This window comes from Muscardinus avellanarius (assembly GCF_963383645.1).
Source record: "Muscardinus avellanarius genome assembly, chromosome: 7".
In the NCBI taxonomy this organism is placed as follows: Eukaryota; Metazoa; Chordata; class Mammalia; order Rodentia; family Gliridae; genus Muscardinus; species Muscardinus avellanarius.
In genome coordinates this window covers 26266836-26281846 of record NC_137793.1, presented here as the reverse complement: position 1 = coordinate 26281846, position 15011 = coordinate 26266836, and the positions used below count along the sequence as shown (strand labels likewise).

General features: G+C 52.3%; 1 protein-coding gene across 3 annotated transcripts; it reads right to left on the bottom strand.

Moving 5' to 3' along the window:
• Positions 1-988: 988 nt before the first annotated feature.
• Positions 989-13344, bottom strand: SH3BP5L (SH3 binding domain protein 5 like; the record flags this gene model as incomplete). 3 transcript variants are annotated; one of them, XM_080699374.1, is made up of 6 exons in its annotated part: positions 989-1453; positions 1902-2075; positions 3202-3363; positions 6321-6449; positions 6609-6716; positions 13162-13344. In XM_080699374.1, 6 exons carry the CDS (start codon positions 13342-13344, stop codon positions 989-991), a joined length of 1221 nt encoding a protein of 406 aa, XP_080555500.1. The 3 variants fall into 3 exon arrangements, with proteins under 3 accessions (XP_080555500.1, XP_080555501.1, XP_080555502.1); XM_080699375.1 differs by having other exon boundaries at positions 6609-6671; XM_080699376.1 differs by having other exon boundaries at positions 989-1444; positions 6609-6671.
• Positions 13345-15011: the final 1667 nt, after the last annotated feature.

The following is a 15011-nucleotide window of genomic DNA, read 5'->3' as shown; positions in this document are numbered from 1 at the left end:
CCAGTCACCAGGTCTCTGGCTCCCTCCACACACCTGAGGACACCAGCAGCTGCTCCCTGAGGCTGGGACCCCTCACCCCAGGCCTGCCCCTCCCTATATCCTGGCAGGAAGAAGCTGGCAGCCAAGCCTAAGCACTCCCCAATGTCCAGAACAGGTATGTTGTGTTGGGGAAGCAAGGGAGAGCAGTTGAGCACCAAATTCCCTAACACCAGCCTACGGCAGGATGCTGAGATTTAGTTCAGCAACCTCCAGCCAGAACCAGCCCAGCTGCACGGCAAGAGCGTGGGGGACACGGGGAGAAGCAGGGCTAGCCTCTGCATCTGGATCACATCTTTGCTTCCGACAGGACCCCAGGGACCCCCTAGCACTTTGGCGATGGTGAGGACTTGACCCAGCTGAACACTACAGGGGCCGAGGCTCCCTAAGTGCTGATGGGGCTGGCCTCCCTCCCTAATGGTGACAGGATGGCAGGCTCTGCTTTAGGACAGGCCACGAAAGCGAGGGAGCACTGAGGGTGGTCTCCAGAGGCACCCAGCGTTGTACAGGTCACTCAGCAGGCTGGATGGAGAGTGAGCAGCACACCTGAGTGTTCCGGGAAATTGTCCTGGGTAAGGGGAACCCTTAGATGAGGCGCCTGTCCACCCACTCAGGCCAGGGCAGACATCTCTGAGGAGCTTCCTGTGTCTCCAGACCAAGTCCAACGCAGGAAAAGCCAGACAGATAAAGAGACGTCAGAGAGAAAGAGACCAGTCAGACAGACTGTGAGGGCTGCAGGCCGGAGATGAGAGCGCCAGGGAGCAAGCCTTCCAAACCGTGAGGTGAAAGAGCTGCCTCCTGAAGAGGGCAGGGGAGAAAGCCGGGCACAGGGGATGGAGATGCAGCCAGCAGCCGGCCTCCTCCAGAAAAGCCCTGGAGGCCCGGCCCTTGGGCAAGGCGAGGCTCCAGAGGCCCAGAGCAGCCGCAGTGAAGACTCAAGCCAGCAACCTGGCTACAGGCTGACGCTGCGCTGGTGGCGGCCCCCTCGGGCCCCGCTGTCGCTGCCCCGGCGCCCACCGCGGGGCCCCAGCTCTTGGCCATCCAGGCTGGCGTGGTCAGAGAGGCCGCGCAGGTGCTCCACCGAGTCACACTTCTGCAGGTCCGAGGCCACAGTGCGCAGGCTCAGCAGACTCAGCGTGTCCGTGTCCGGGGCTGGCCCGGGGCCCAGGCTGCTGCCCTCCTCCAGGACTCCGCCCTCGGCCCCCTCAATCCCGCTGTCCCCGTCCTCCAGGCCATCAGGTCCAGCCTCGGCCCCCACGGGGGAGGAGCGCCGCGGGCCAGGGGGACAACCAGGCGGGCCCCGGCGCCGCGCGTGGATCTGCTCGCTGATCTGCTCCAGGTTGCGCAGGGCAACCGAGTAGCGGGTCTTAGCCTGAGCCACCTGCTGCTCCAGTTCGGTCACCTTGGCCTTGTGTTCCTGTGGGCAAGATGGGGATCCAGGTCAGCACTGCTCTGCAGCTCACGACTGCCTGCCCCAGAGCACCTGGCTACCCAGCACCCACTCCCACTCCAGCCCTGAAATACCTGCCCAGCTCTGGGCCTCCTCGGGCTGTGCTTAACTAGCACTCCTTCCCTGAGCCCCAGGAAGGCTCTGGAAGGCTCCAGAGGCTTCCTCCATGTCTTCATTCCCATGCTCTCTGGCTCTTCTTTATCTGGCTGCCCCCCCACCCCACCCCTGTTCCACCAGTTTTCATTCTCAGTCACCTCCTTCTCTGCCAGCACAGTCCCCATCCAAGTCCCCCACCCCGCAGGGTCTTCTGAGCACATGCACCTCACCCCAGAATGGACAGAGAGGCAGACCAGCCCCTTGCCTGCCTCACTTTCTGTCCCACCAGCCCAGCCCTCCTCCTCCCTGACTTAGCTACCTCCAGGATCTGGCTGAATTGGGCCTTGAGCTCAAAGTAGGGGCGGCTCTTGCCAATGGCTCGCCGCAGGGTCTTCTGTAGAGCCTGGACTCGGGCCTCAGCCTGCTGGCACAGCCGCGTCACCCGCTGGTGCTCCCGCTCCCCTCGAAGCCGCTCCTCCTCTGCCTCGTTCACCTGGCCCAGGGGCAGGGACACATCAAAGAGCTGGAACCTGCTTCAGATCCTGGGATCTTCCCGAGGCTGCCAACCTGCACCTGAGCAGCCGCATCCTCTGCCGCCCCCACTGCCTATAGGACCGAGACATGCAGGACACAGTGGGCTATGGCCTCTTCTGATTTCTGCTGGACTTGCTGCCTGACCTCCTGGTCATCAAGGACTGGGACTCAAGCACACACCTCTGAGACCACCTCTTCCCCATGTCCTGCCTATTGGCACCTGCACCACCCGCCACTCAGCTCTGCTGATGCCAGAAAGGGGTGCCAAAGCCACCTTGGTCACTCATGGGCATGAAGAAATATCTGTGAGCACCTGCACACTTGTGGCAGCCAGCTGCGGGAGCCCTTGGTGCAGGTGGCTAGGGGCCTGTGATGGAGGGCCTCTGTGTGGGGAGCCGCAGCTGTGGACAAGTTCTCCATGCAGCCACGCCGTGTGGCTCAGCTCACAGCTACGTGTGAGAAGACCGCAGGTGAGGACTACAGCCACCTTGTCACCAGGACCAGGCCCATCCAATCTCAAAGGTGCCCACCAGCCCTTAGTGTCTACCCCACAGAGCTTCTGCAACCCTGCCTGGGCCCATGATCATATTTGTGAGCGCCACAGTAGAAGCTAGAGCCTGCTCTGTGCAAGGAGCCTCCTAGGAGCCTGTACAAGCTGGAGGTGGCAGTGGGAACCCAGCCAGAGGCCCTCCCTTTTCCCACCCTACTTTGAGAGGTTTGAAAAAGAAACACAAATTATACTTCAAAAATCAAGAGACACTGGCAGGGTTCAAAAGCAGAAAAGGGAGAACATTTTGAATATAGAACCAAGCAGTCACTGCTAACCCTAATGAAACATGGATGCTGAACCCAGAGCACCCACCAGGGCTGTCCTGCCCCCAAGCAAAGGCTGGAGGAGAGCAGAGCATGACATTCTAAGCTGGGGAAATAGAACACAGGCCAGATGGGTAGAGAACCAGACAGTTTGCCTGAGCAGAATCAAGGTGGAGGAAGGCTGGCGTGGTGGAGGCGCAGGAAGGTATGAGGAAGGAGGCGGGGGGAGAGCAAAGGCTCTGCTAGACAGCGTGGAGCCTGCTGGCCCTCACCTTGCAGGTGGCATGGTTGAGCATCTCCTGCCATGTAGGGTCCAGTCGATTCTTGTCAGCCATGACACCCTGCTCAGCCACAAACACCATCTCCCGGGCAGCGTTGTGCATGCTCACGGCCCGCTCATACCGCAGCGCCGCCTTCTGTGTCTCCTGCTGCGCCTGGGAGGAGAGGGCCATCAGGACGGGGAGCCTAGGGGACCGCAGACACCACGCAGACCCACCACAGGGTAGGACCAGAGAAGGAGGGCCCACCTGCAATGCCAGCTTCACTTCCCAAGCTACACTAAGGATAAGCACCATGGAAGCAAGGTTCGGTAATATTTCATAAGGATATGGATTTGGAGAAGAAATAAACATTAAAAGGAATGATACTGCCAGTGGGTGGCGAGTATGTGAAATACAGAATTTTCATAGGCTGCCAGCCTTTGCCCTAGTAGGAAGGTGGTTAGCCACATGGACCGAACATTACAGAAAGTACGCCTGAATTCGTCAATTCCATACTTGGAGGATATGTTAAAGAAAATACTCACGTAAGTCCTCACAGATATATTCATCAAAGCCATATGAGCTGAACACTCCTAATCCCAAAATCTGAATTTTTTTTTTTTTTTTTTTTTTTTTGGTGGTACTGGGGTTCCTGGAAGCCTTTCTACCTCCGGGCTACACTCCCAGACCTATTTTTACATTTTTATTTGGAAACAGGGTCTCCTAAGCCAGCGTGCGCGGCCGGCTTCGAACCTGCACGATCCTCCTGTCTCTGCCTCCCAAGCACAGGGATTACAAGCGTGCGCCACCACGCCTGGCCAAAATCTGAAATTTTTTTGAGCACCAACACGATGCCATAAGTGAAAAATCTAACACCATGAAACTGTTTCATGCACAAGATTAAGAACACTTGTGTAAAAAGGGCATGGTGGTGCATATCTGTAATTCCAGATACTTGGGAGGCAAAGGCAAGCCTCCCAAGTAGCTGGAGGCCAGCCTGGGCAACTTAGCAAGTCTCTCAAAAAAATGTAAGGGGCTAGGGAAGTAGCTCAGCAATAAAATTACCTTCAGACAATGTGAACAGGGTGTTTACTTTATAATATAAAATGAATTTCATATTTAGACTTGAGTCGCATCCCCTAAATAACTCATTATGTATAGGCAAATATTCAAAAACCTGAAAATAAAATCTGAAATCTGAATAATTTCTGGTTCTAAGCATTTCAGATAAAGAATACTTGACTTAAAACCAAGGAAGCAAAATACCAGAAACAAACCTAAGTTTTCAGAAACAGAAAACAGACTGAATAATAGTAAATCAATGAGAACTTTGTTTTTTTTTGTTTTTTGGGCGGTACTGGGGATGGAACCCAGGGGCATTGTACTTCCAAGCTACACCCCCAGCCCTATTTTTTCAAACAGGGTCTCACGGAGTTGTGAAGGGCCTTGCTAAGTAGCTGAGGCTGTCTGCAAACCACGACCCATGATGCTCTGGTCTCCACTCCTGAATGCTGGGATTACAAGCATGTGCAACCACGACCGGCCAGTGGGAAATATTTTAAGTTATTAAAAATGATGGCTTGAGGCTGGGAATAGGGTTTAGTGGTAGAGTACTTTGCTAGCATGTACAAATCCCAGGGTTCGATTCCAGCACTACAAAGAAAAAAAAAAAAGGATAGCATAGATACGGATATATACTGACATAGTACTATGTCACAGTGCTGAATAAAATAAAGGAACAAAAATAGCACATATTGTATAATCCAATTTTGGCTAAATATACAGTAAGGTGGGTTTTTTTAAGCATACATGGTTATCTGTGCTACAGTAAATGTATTTCTTATTTCCTATATCTTATGAGGCTTTGACATCTTGAGTGCCTTGCTGGCTAAAAATAGACTATCCTTCCTAATATTTTGAAAATTCCTAAACATAGTCTTAATTTCCCCATAACTGCATCTTTCATAGGCAAACCAACCAATTTAAAGACAAGAACCCCAACTACCTCCTTTAACTTTCAAATACCAAGCCACTGTTCCCCACCATAAATCACCTCAGGGCCAAATACTAGACAATCACAGATTACCCCTATATCCCTGAGCCTGCAAAAACTGTTTGAACTATCCAATCCTAAACGTACTCAAACTTGCCTACCCTGCTTCATCCATTCCTCCCCACAAAAACACAGACCCTGGGCTCTGCTTTCTCCATCTCTTCAGCCTCCTGACTGACCCTGGTACTCCTCCACAAGGCTCCACAAGGCTCCACATGGCCCCCCATGGCCCCTAAACTCATTAGGAATAAACTCCTCTTTGTAAGGCCTATTTTCTCATGCCTAGCACCTCACCATATTGTATTAAAACAAATCCTGGTGCCGGGCACACTAGTAATCCTGGGACCTGGGAGGCTGAGAGAGGAGGATCATAAGTTCACAGCCAGCCTCAGCTACTTCGTGAGACCCTGTTTCAAAATAAAAAATAAAAAAAATAGGGCTGGGGGGTGTAGCTCAGAGATCAAATACCCCTGGGTTCAATCCTCAGTACTGAAGGAAAAAAATCCAAACAAATCCTGGGTATCAAAGGCACAGTATGAATTTGGGTTGTTTGGGGCCTCTTATTTTTATTACAGCCTTCAAATGGTGGTTATTTGTGTAAAGAAAGGTAGGACTGCAATAAGAGGGAAGGTTAAGCAAAGGAAAGATAATAGAGAAGAGAATAGAAGTAACATATGAACAAAGAGAGGAAATGGGAAAAGATAAAAATAGTAGGATTTGGAGCTGACATATAGAGAGACCCTTGGGCCTGATTCCGTCAGCAGGTAGGGGCTGGGGTGTAGCTCAGTGGTTGAGCACTTGTCTGGCATGCATGAGGCCCCGGGTTCAATGTCAACATGACAAAAAGTAGTAAACATCAGTAGGGCTAAAGTGTCTGAGGCAGATACCCCACCATCTTCTAGACAATGAATCCATTTTCCAGATCTTTAGCCCATAGCAGGTTTGGAGCAGGCCCAGAGGAGCCCGGGAGTGCTGAACCTCGAGTCTGGTATCTGGTCTCATGCTCCACACAGAGACAGAAGAGCCGGAGCCAGGTTCTGCATGCAGCCCTTCCTGATCATGGATCAGGTGGCCATACCTCCTTAGCCAGTCGCCGAGCCTCATAGTAGGGCCGGGCCTTCTCGATACAGCTCCCCAAGTGGGAGCCCTGTGTGTTGAGCTTCCTGGCCGACTCCTGCAGGATCCTCCGATAGGTGGTCCTGGCCTCCTGGCAAAGGGACAGGGCAGAGGGAAAGCATTCGAATAGGTCCCAGACTCTCGTTTCTCACACACATCCCTTCCTCTACCACTGTCCCAATCTGGGGAGATACAGATGGAGACATCCCCAGAGAACAGCCCAGGGGTGAGGAAGAACAGAAACACTTACATCTAGCTGCAGCTCCACCTGGTTGATCTCCTCGCTGGCCTGGTTCAGATGCTCCAGCTCCTCCTGCCAGAGAGAGGATGACCAATCAGAGCAGGGGAAAGAAACAGCCTCAGAGGAAGAGTACTGAAAGGAGCAAGACAGGGAGTGCGCCCCAGCTGGCCAGGAGAGAGACACTTGGGAAAAGGAAAGAGACGGAGAGACTGTCCAAGCCCTCCTTGTCAGAGACCCACACACGATGCAGTATTCACAATTCCATCTTGTGCTGGGTTGATGGAGGACATGGAAGAAGCCTAAGGAACAAAAGCTTCCAAAAGAGTTTCGTTCCAAAAGAGTTAAAGGAGATTCACAAAAGGTTGAATTCTCCAAAACTCTAGGTGTGACCATTGTCTTTCCGGAATTTGCCCCCCAGGACCCACCTGCAAGGTCAGGGGGATGACCTTAATCACAAGGTCTGGGGCTGATCTTAATCACAAGACCTGTGACAGGTCTTCCTTTTGTCTTGTTTATGATTGGTGATTTACTTGTCTTTCACTAATGCCTATTGTTCTTTGGTGTTTACACTTTTCTACTAGGAATTTCACTGGTGTAGGACATAAAATCTTGATTTTTAGGAATAAAGGTGGTCAGTTGCTCATCAGGCAATTGTCCGTGCATTCATTTCAGGGTAGCTGCTCATCAGGCAATTATATTTCAGTACGGCTACTCATCAGGTAGCTGCATCAGGTAGCTGTTGCTTTCATTTCAGGACAGTTGGTCATCAGCCAACTGTCCGGTGTTCAGGGCAGCTGCCCATCAGGTAGCTGTTCGATTTCCCCTCTCAGGTCTCTCCCTCCCAAGTCCCAGAGAAGAATCTCTACACTGGGTAATGAAACCCCATCTTAAGGACAAGGACACCGAGATTCAGAGGATGCGACAGTAATGCGCACACAGCAAGGTGGCAGGGAACCCCCACTCTCTCCCTCAGACTGCACCGCTTCCTCTGCCTGTGCAGTTCCTTCAGAGATGAAGGGCTGTCCTCCAAAGACTGCATGATCCCCTAGGCCAGGGGCCATGTGCTCCACTCAGGCTTTCTGCAAACTTACCTCCTCTTTGCACCACGAGATCCAAGAATTCAGAACAGACATGCGGGGGCTCATACTAGTGACAAAGACCACTGAGTCTGTGCAGCTTTGAGAGGGTAGACATGGGTGCTACTGGGTGGCAGAAGGCCTGAAGCACAGCTTCTAACCAGAGGATCACAGGAGAGCAGGTGCAGCAAGTTGGCAGGTATGAGGACCAAACGAAGATGCTGGGGCACCAGGGGAAGGGATAACTGGCCTTTTCTCAACAGCACAGAGAAACCCTCAGAGATTGGTGCCTTTTCCCACTAGCACAGAGAGCCCCTTAGAGATTGGTGTCTGTGGTTTAGGATGGCAGGTCTGATGGCAATGAAAGAAAGTTTGGAGGGGTCATGAAGATAAAAGTAAAGGCTCCTTGCAGTGTTCCAGAAAACAAACCCCAAGGAAATACAGGACACAGGATCACAAGGGCTTGGTGGATGACAACAGTCAAGACCAGGAAGAGTACGGGGTCCAACAGGCCTCTTGGCCTGCATGGACAATGGGTGACAGAACCCCTGGTCCCCATGCAGTCAATATTGTATAAGGAAGAAGAGTGTCAGGGAGAAGTCGGCAGGCTTGCAAGTCTGAGTACCTCACTGGCCCCCAGGCTGGATGGAGAAGCAATGGAACCACCCCATGGCTTTCTGTAAAGTGGCAGAGAGCTGGGAGGGGTGCTAATTAACCTCAAAGCATCCTCCCCTGCCTGAAAAACACTTGGGTTCCCGGAAGCCCTCAGGAGCCGAGAGTACTTCTGAGCAGTGCTGGTCTGCACCAAGGCTCTGCCTGGGAAATGCCCAGTGCTCAGTTACAGGCTCCATGCCCAGAAGCCCCCATGGGCCATGGACAGACCAGCAGGACCCAGTCCAGTGTCTGCCTGCCACCCAGCGTGGCCTGCACTTAGCAGCGACACTGCCAGCACTTCCTATCTGTACAGCTATGATCCAGCACCATGGTGAGGGGCTGGACTGGCACTGGCACACATGATCTCCCTTTAGCCCTTTCATTTTTGTCCTCTCCCTTACCCCCAGTTGATTCTGAATGGTTTGGCTCAGCACGTAAGAATACAGAAATCTGGTCAAATGCATTAAGTACAGTACAAGGAAGAATACAGCCTATAATGAAACCAGGACCAAGGAGATGAAAATGTGCATACCTACCGCAGGGTAGACCCTGCCTCGGGAGCACCATGAATTTGACTTTAGATTTGGTTGAGCAGAGCTTTTATCTGTCCAACAGAAATATAATATGAGCTGCACATGGACCTTTTAATTTTCTGGCAGCCACATTTTAAAAAGTAAAAAAAACAAAAAACAAATAAAAAAAACATGTGAAATTAGAAATAATATTTTGTTTAACCCAATATACCTAAAACATTATTACTTCAACATTCAATCAACCTAAAATATTAGCCATGCTTTCATAATTTTTTTCAATCAAGTCTTCAAAATCCACATGCATCTGATCCTTAGAGCATATCTCAACTTAAGACAGAGGCAAGAGGGCTCCTGTGTTTGACAGAATACGGGGAAATAGATTAGTAATACAACCCAGGACCACAGAACAAACCACTGACACTTGGTTCAGGGAACCCTGAGGAACCCTAGAGGGAAGGCAGCCTTGGCACCAGGTGTGAGAGCTTAGGTTCCATGGCGCTTAGGACAGAGCTGCTGCTGTAAGCTGATGGGCAATCTCCATCAGGTGAGAGGAAGCACCCTGGCCTGTTGGCCCAGCTTCCTGAGCTCCACTTGGCCCCTGAGGGCATCTGGCTATCTAGGAGAGAAGCTGGCAGTCCCTTGAGCAGCCCTCCCAGTGATGTTCTTCCTCAGAGGAGAAACAAGAAGGCAGAGGATCTGAGGAGTTGGGTCTGATCTCACCTTCCAGCCACCATGACCACCTTCCTGGCCTGAGGCCGTCCTTGCATGCATGCCCCAGAAAAGACGGGAGTGTTGTGACCTAGGACAATCACAGCCCAGGTAGAAAAAGGTCAGGGCTCAGGAAAGCAAAACCTTACAAGGGAGAAGAAAAGGAGGCAGGTCAAGACCACCTGCAATGTCCACGTGAGCACAATGAGATTCCGGATCAGATACCCCACTAGATACAGTGGCCCAGTGTGCTCCTGGCCCCTGACAAGACAATCGGGGTGAGCGAATGGCTCAGCATAAGTTGTCCCTAGTGGGAAAATAAAAAGGATTCTTGCTACCAGCAAGTGGCAGGAACGGGTGTCATTTTTCTAAAGAGGAACTGGCACTTCAATGGCACCTCCTGTAATTTAAAATACACCTGCTGCTGAGGTCTCTTGGCCTAAGGGACAAGGAGAGGCGGGGTCTAAGGGGCAAGGAGAGGCCAGAGGGCAGGGTTAACATGGGAGGAAAGTGGACAGCCTGGCTAGAGCACACCCTCGGGAAGGCTGACAGGGAGCCAGGAGCACCCTGGCGCCATCCTAGGCAGGCAACAACACATTCCACTTAGCCTGCTCCACCAGGGACTCCTGGAACTCAGCTAAAATGGAATTCAGGGAGGACAGTCTGAGTCAGCGTGCATCATCCATCAGCGAGCCAGCAGTCAGCAAGGAGGGTGACCTTCCTAGGGCACACTGGTGCATTCTCAGGATGCCAGGCCACTGAGTCAAAGGATGGCCACAGATGTTCCCGCCCCACCTAGCATGGACCGTCAAGACTGTCAGTGGGTCAGGCCAGCGTGGTGACTGTCTTGTGAGATCTAAACTAACACTCCCACATGAAGACACAGGTTGCAAAGTCACCCTGAAGAGCTTGAAGAGGAGCAGTTGAGGGTATCCACATACTGGAGAGAAGAATGTGCCCATCCCCAAAGAGACAGAGAGACACTGGGGAGCAGACCAGGCCCATCCAAGCATCCCCTCTCCTTTTCCCCTTCCCTTTACAGAGTCAACTCTCAGAAAGATAGAGGCTTGGAGAACTGTGTGAGGCCTGGGTGTGCAGACACGGCCAGTGCCCCTTCCTGAAGGGGCAATTGCATGCCACAGGTAGTACCAGCTGCCTCCTTCCCCCTTCCAGATGGCCTGATGAGCTGTCCACCTGCCCAAGAACCTCAGTCTCATATCACAGGGGCTCACCCCGAGAACAGCCACTCTGGGAACTCCAGAGAATTTCAAAACAGAGTCTCTGCTTGGGCTTATCTCTGGCCCTGGTTGTGCATTATTCACTTCTTAACACACCCAAGCGCAAGAGAATCCAAATGTCTGGCAAGGCTTGGGAAAGGGTGTATTTAAAGCTCCCTGGTAGCTCTGCCAGATCTGCGGCCAGAGACCCACTCAACGCACTGGGAAGCCAGGAAAATGAAAAACCCATTTAAAGCATTAAAACCCATGATCAGGACAATGTGGTCTGGTGCACTGTCTACACTAAAACGGACTTCAAAAGACACGGCCCCAATCTCTTCTGCATCCTGAAAAGGGGTCAAAGCAGAGGGCAGAAACTATGGCCTCCTCCACAAAGTTCCCTCACCAGGCTGCTTCTACCACACTGCCCAGAGGCACTAATTCTCTGCTGGGACTGGAACACAGGCCTAGGCACACCTGTGCATCAAATGAGGGAGAACACAGACATCTGTTCCCTATGTAACCTACAGGGTTCCTCAAGGTACCTCAACCTAGCAAATGAGGGTTGGCTTCACCCTGCACCAAGAGCTCTGCAAGCTCAGAGGTAGCAAGGTGGACTTCATGCCCCCTCAGCACATTTTGACCCTCACAGAGCTCATTCGATCTGTCATCGATGACAGAAATGTTCTATTTCTGCACCATCAGCACAGCACTTTCAAAAAACCACAGGAGAACTGCACCTTTTTTATTTTACTTACATAGTCACATGAATCTGGTGACTACCTTTTCCAACAATGCAATGCCAGCGTGACTCTTTACTACACTCTTTTTGCCTATGTGGACACTGGAAAAATATACAGAAGCAGGAGAGGCCCAGCAGAGAAAGTACAGAAGTTCTATTCTGGTCAAGCCTCCTCTAGAACAGTGCAAGGAGCACTTCAGGGCAGTGTGAGAAGCAGACCCCACAGCCCTTCTCAGGAAACAGTGATCTTCCTCAAGAGCTGCCCAAGAATTTGTGGAAGAGAAGACTCATAGATCTGTGTGAGAGCAGAGCAAACATGAGTCTTGCAAACCAGCTAGAACAACCTCCTTCACAAGCAAAGAAACTGAGGCGCAGAGAGGTTAGCTTTCATAAAAATCACAAATCATATTCTAACCCAAGGCTTTTTTCATTATAACCTGTTTCCTCAGTGGACGACAAATCAGTAGAATTAGCAAGAAAAATTGAGCTGTTTTCACTGCGGTGTCTATGAGGCACAGCAGAAATAAACTACTGACTCATGGCAGAAATGAATGGCTCACCACTGCTCCATTATAAGCATGAGTACAGTCCAAACAGAGCCACCCTACACACAGATATCCCAGGGACTCACATCAAGAAGGCCATAAAGATGCTAAGACCAGCTTTGATTTCCTCGCAACTCACCGGAGAGATCCAATAAAAGCTTGTTAACAGACAAACAAGGAATTTGAGCCTTGGGATGCTCTTGTTCACCTAGAAGGGTGGGTGAATCATTTCCTCAATATCAAAATCTCAGGGATGTGACCTAATCAAATAGACTTAGGTCCCAAATACACGGAAGCACCGTGGTTATCACCTGCCTGAGCCACTTCCCCAGGCATCTCTTCTTATCTATGCTTTGAAACACCAGAGTTCAGCATTAGAGGGCCAGGCATCTCCTCCATAGCACCAGTCTTCCTCACCCACTGCTCCAAAGTCTCCTACACAGAGCTCTACCTGCCCTACCAATTAGACTATAAGCACCCCAAGGCAAGAAATCACTCTTCCATTTCTTGAGTCAGTTCACCATCCTGAGAGCCAGGGATGTGTGCTGTTAAGGACTGAATGTGACCGACACAAACCCTTGGTTGTATGAAATATCCTTACAGGCTAAATCTAATACCACCTTCCTAACACCTGAAATGTCTCACATCTACAGATGTGAATGGCCCTGGGAGGTACCATCACGTAGGTAGAAAAAGGGCCAGATTTATCCGCTCAGCCTCAAAACTGTGTCCCAATCTCAGTCACCTCCTCTCACTTCCAACACAATGGCATCTCTGGGATGCTCATTTAAAAAGGAGTATAAGAGCCTCCCACATCTTCTGCCAAAGACACTTCACTTCTTTCCCTGGGGTCTCCAGCAACAAACCCCACCCACTCAGGCCCGGCTTCCTCTGCGACCCAACAGCAGTTCAGACACACAACTCTTGTGTCAACCTGTACGACAGCCAGTGATTTGTTGACAAACTTGTTTTCTTTTCCTGCCCCAGTATACTGAGGAGAGAGCAAATCTAAATGCTCATTCATCTAACAGCTCTTCAGGAAAACGAGATTCTGAGTTCTTTCTCTCCAGCCACCCAGTCTCCTCACCTGTATTCTAGGATCCAGTTCTTCCTCTTCTTTTGCGGACAATTTGGATTCACTGCTGTTGCTTCCCCCTCCTCCAGGCTCCTCTGCCACTGGGCTTCTAGGGACTTCATCCTCCACAACTTCAGGCCGCAGCTCCCCCTGTGGGGTCTCCCGTCCCCCTGGAACTTGTCTGAACTCGGCCATGCTCACCCGGAGAGGGCAGAGCCCTACGCACAACAGAGGACTGACATGCTGGGCCCAGGGCCCCAGCTTGAGGCTTCCTGGACTCTGGATGGCAAGGAGAATGGTTTCTCTTCTCAAAAGGCAGGAAAGGGGACACAGGAAAAACACGATCCTGGGTTAGAGGCTGAGATACAAGTTAACAGTGGGGTTCCTGGAACGAAAGCCTTGTCTGTGCAAAAGTTCTTCCCTCCCCACCACCGGGAGTCCACCAAGAGGAACCCGGAGCAACAGCTCCAAGGCAGGGGGCAAAGGGGGCCTGGATCCTGGGCCGAGGCCTGCGAACAGGAGCACCATTCGGGAGGATGAAGGAAGGCGCCTCCAGGCTGTGGCGGCAGCTGGAGAGGGAAGAGCAGGCCTGAGCAGAGGCTTCGGGAGGAGTGTCTCTGGGGAGCTACAGGAGAAACAAAGGCCAAGAGTATGGTCACGTCAGCACCAGAACCTCGGCCCCAGCCCCTTCTGACCTCTCAGACTCTCAGGACCCCACGCTCGTCGCCCCACACTCTTGCATTCTAAGAGAAGCCCACCTCAACTTCTTTCCTCCGCCCTCAAGGACTTCGGGTCCGACTCCTACCCCAGTCCCAGCTCCACTCACCCAGCCCTCCCCCAAGCAGCGCCTTCCAGACTTCCCTCAGAGCACCAGCCTGCCCCATCCCCCACGTCTGTCCCGCCTGCCCCACAGCACTTGCTCCAGGTTTAGCAATCCACCTTATAACCCCCAGCCGCGCCCACCTCCTCTCCGCTCTCCAACCCTGAGGACAAACTGGGCCTCCTGTCTCTAACCCTGCACTCCTCTTCTATCCCAAGGACCACGCCCAACCAACCCCTCGCCCAAGCTCCCCTCACCGCCCATCCTTACCTCAGTTTACCTTCCCTGGCGCGGAGATCCTAGGCAGCAAACAACCTTCCCCCTCCCTCCCCGCAACAAGCCGGTCCAACCAAACACGACCCGGCGGAGCGGAAGCGGAAGTACGCCATCGTGTAACAACGCCCTCCCTTCGGGGCTCCCACCCCGGCCCCGCCGTCCGGATTCCTCCATTCTGCGCCCCGCCCGCTTCGGCTTCCGTACAACATGGTGTCGCGCAGTGTTCAGCCTTGTCTTGTGCGGCTTCCAGCCCATGCTCTCCAAGGCCGGCAGAAAATAAAATATGGGCGCGTAGTACTGAAGAAAACTAGTCGATCGCTGGAGATCTAGAGTCCCTCGTAAACAGAGGACTGTTAAGAGAAAAGCGGAGTCGGACAATGGTCGCGAGAGAGGACTGCCATCTTGCTTTACGACTTTCGGCCTCTAGCAGCCACTTCCGGCCCCGCCCAGAAGGGCCTCGCGACGCCGGAAATGAGCTCGGAGACTTCCGGCTACGGCGGAGAGGCCACTGGGGCCCGCGAACTGGGCGCTGGATTCGAAGAGTCCTTTCCCAGAAGTGATTCTTCTCGCTCCGGTGAAGCCAGCCGGACTCTTAATAACATCATCTGAGCGTCCAGCACCGACGGGTAAATCCCAGTCCCCCAACAGGCGCTATGGCCGCGGCCCTGGCGCTGCCGCTGCATCTTCCAGAGCGTTTCGGTGGGCACCCCCATTACACCGCGGATACTAACTAGACAGTGACGGTCGGCTCGCTGTACTCGGGCAG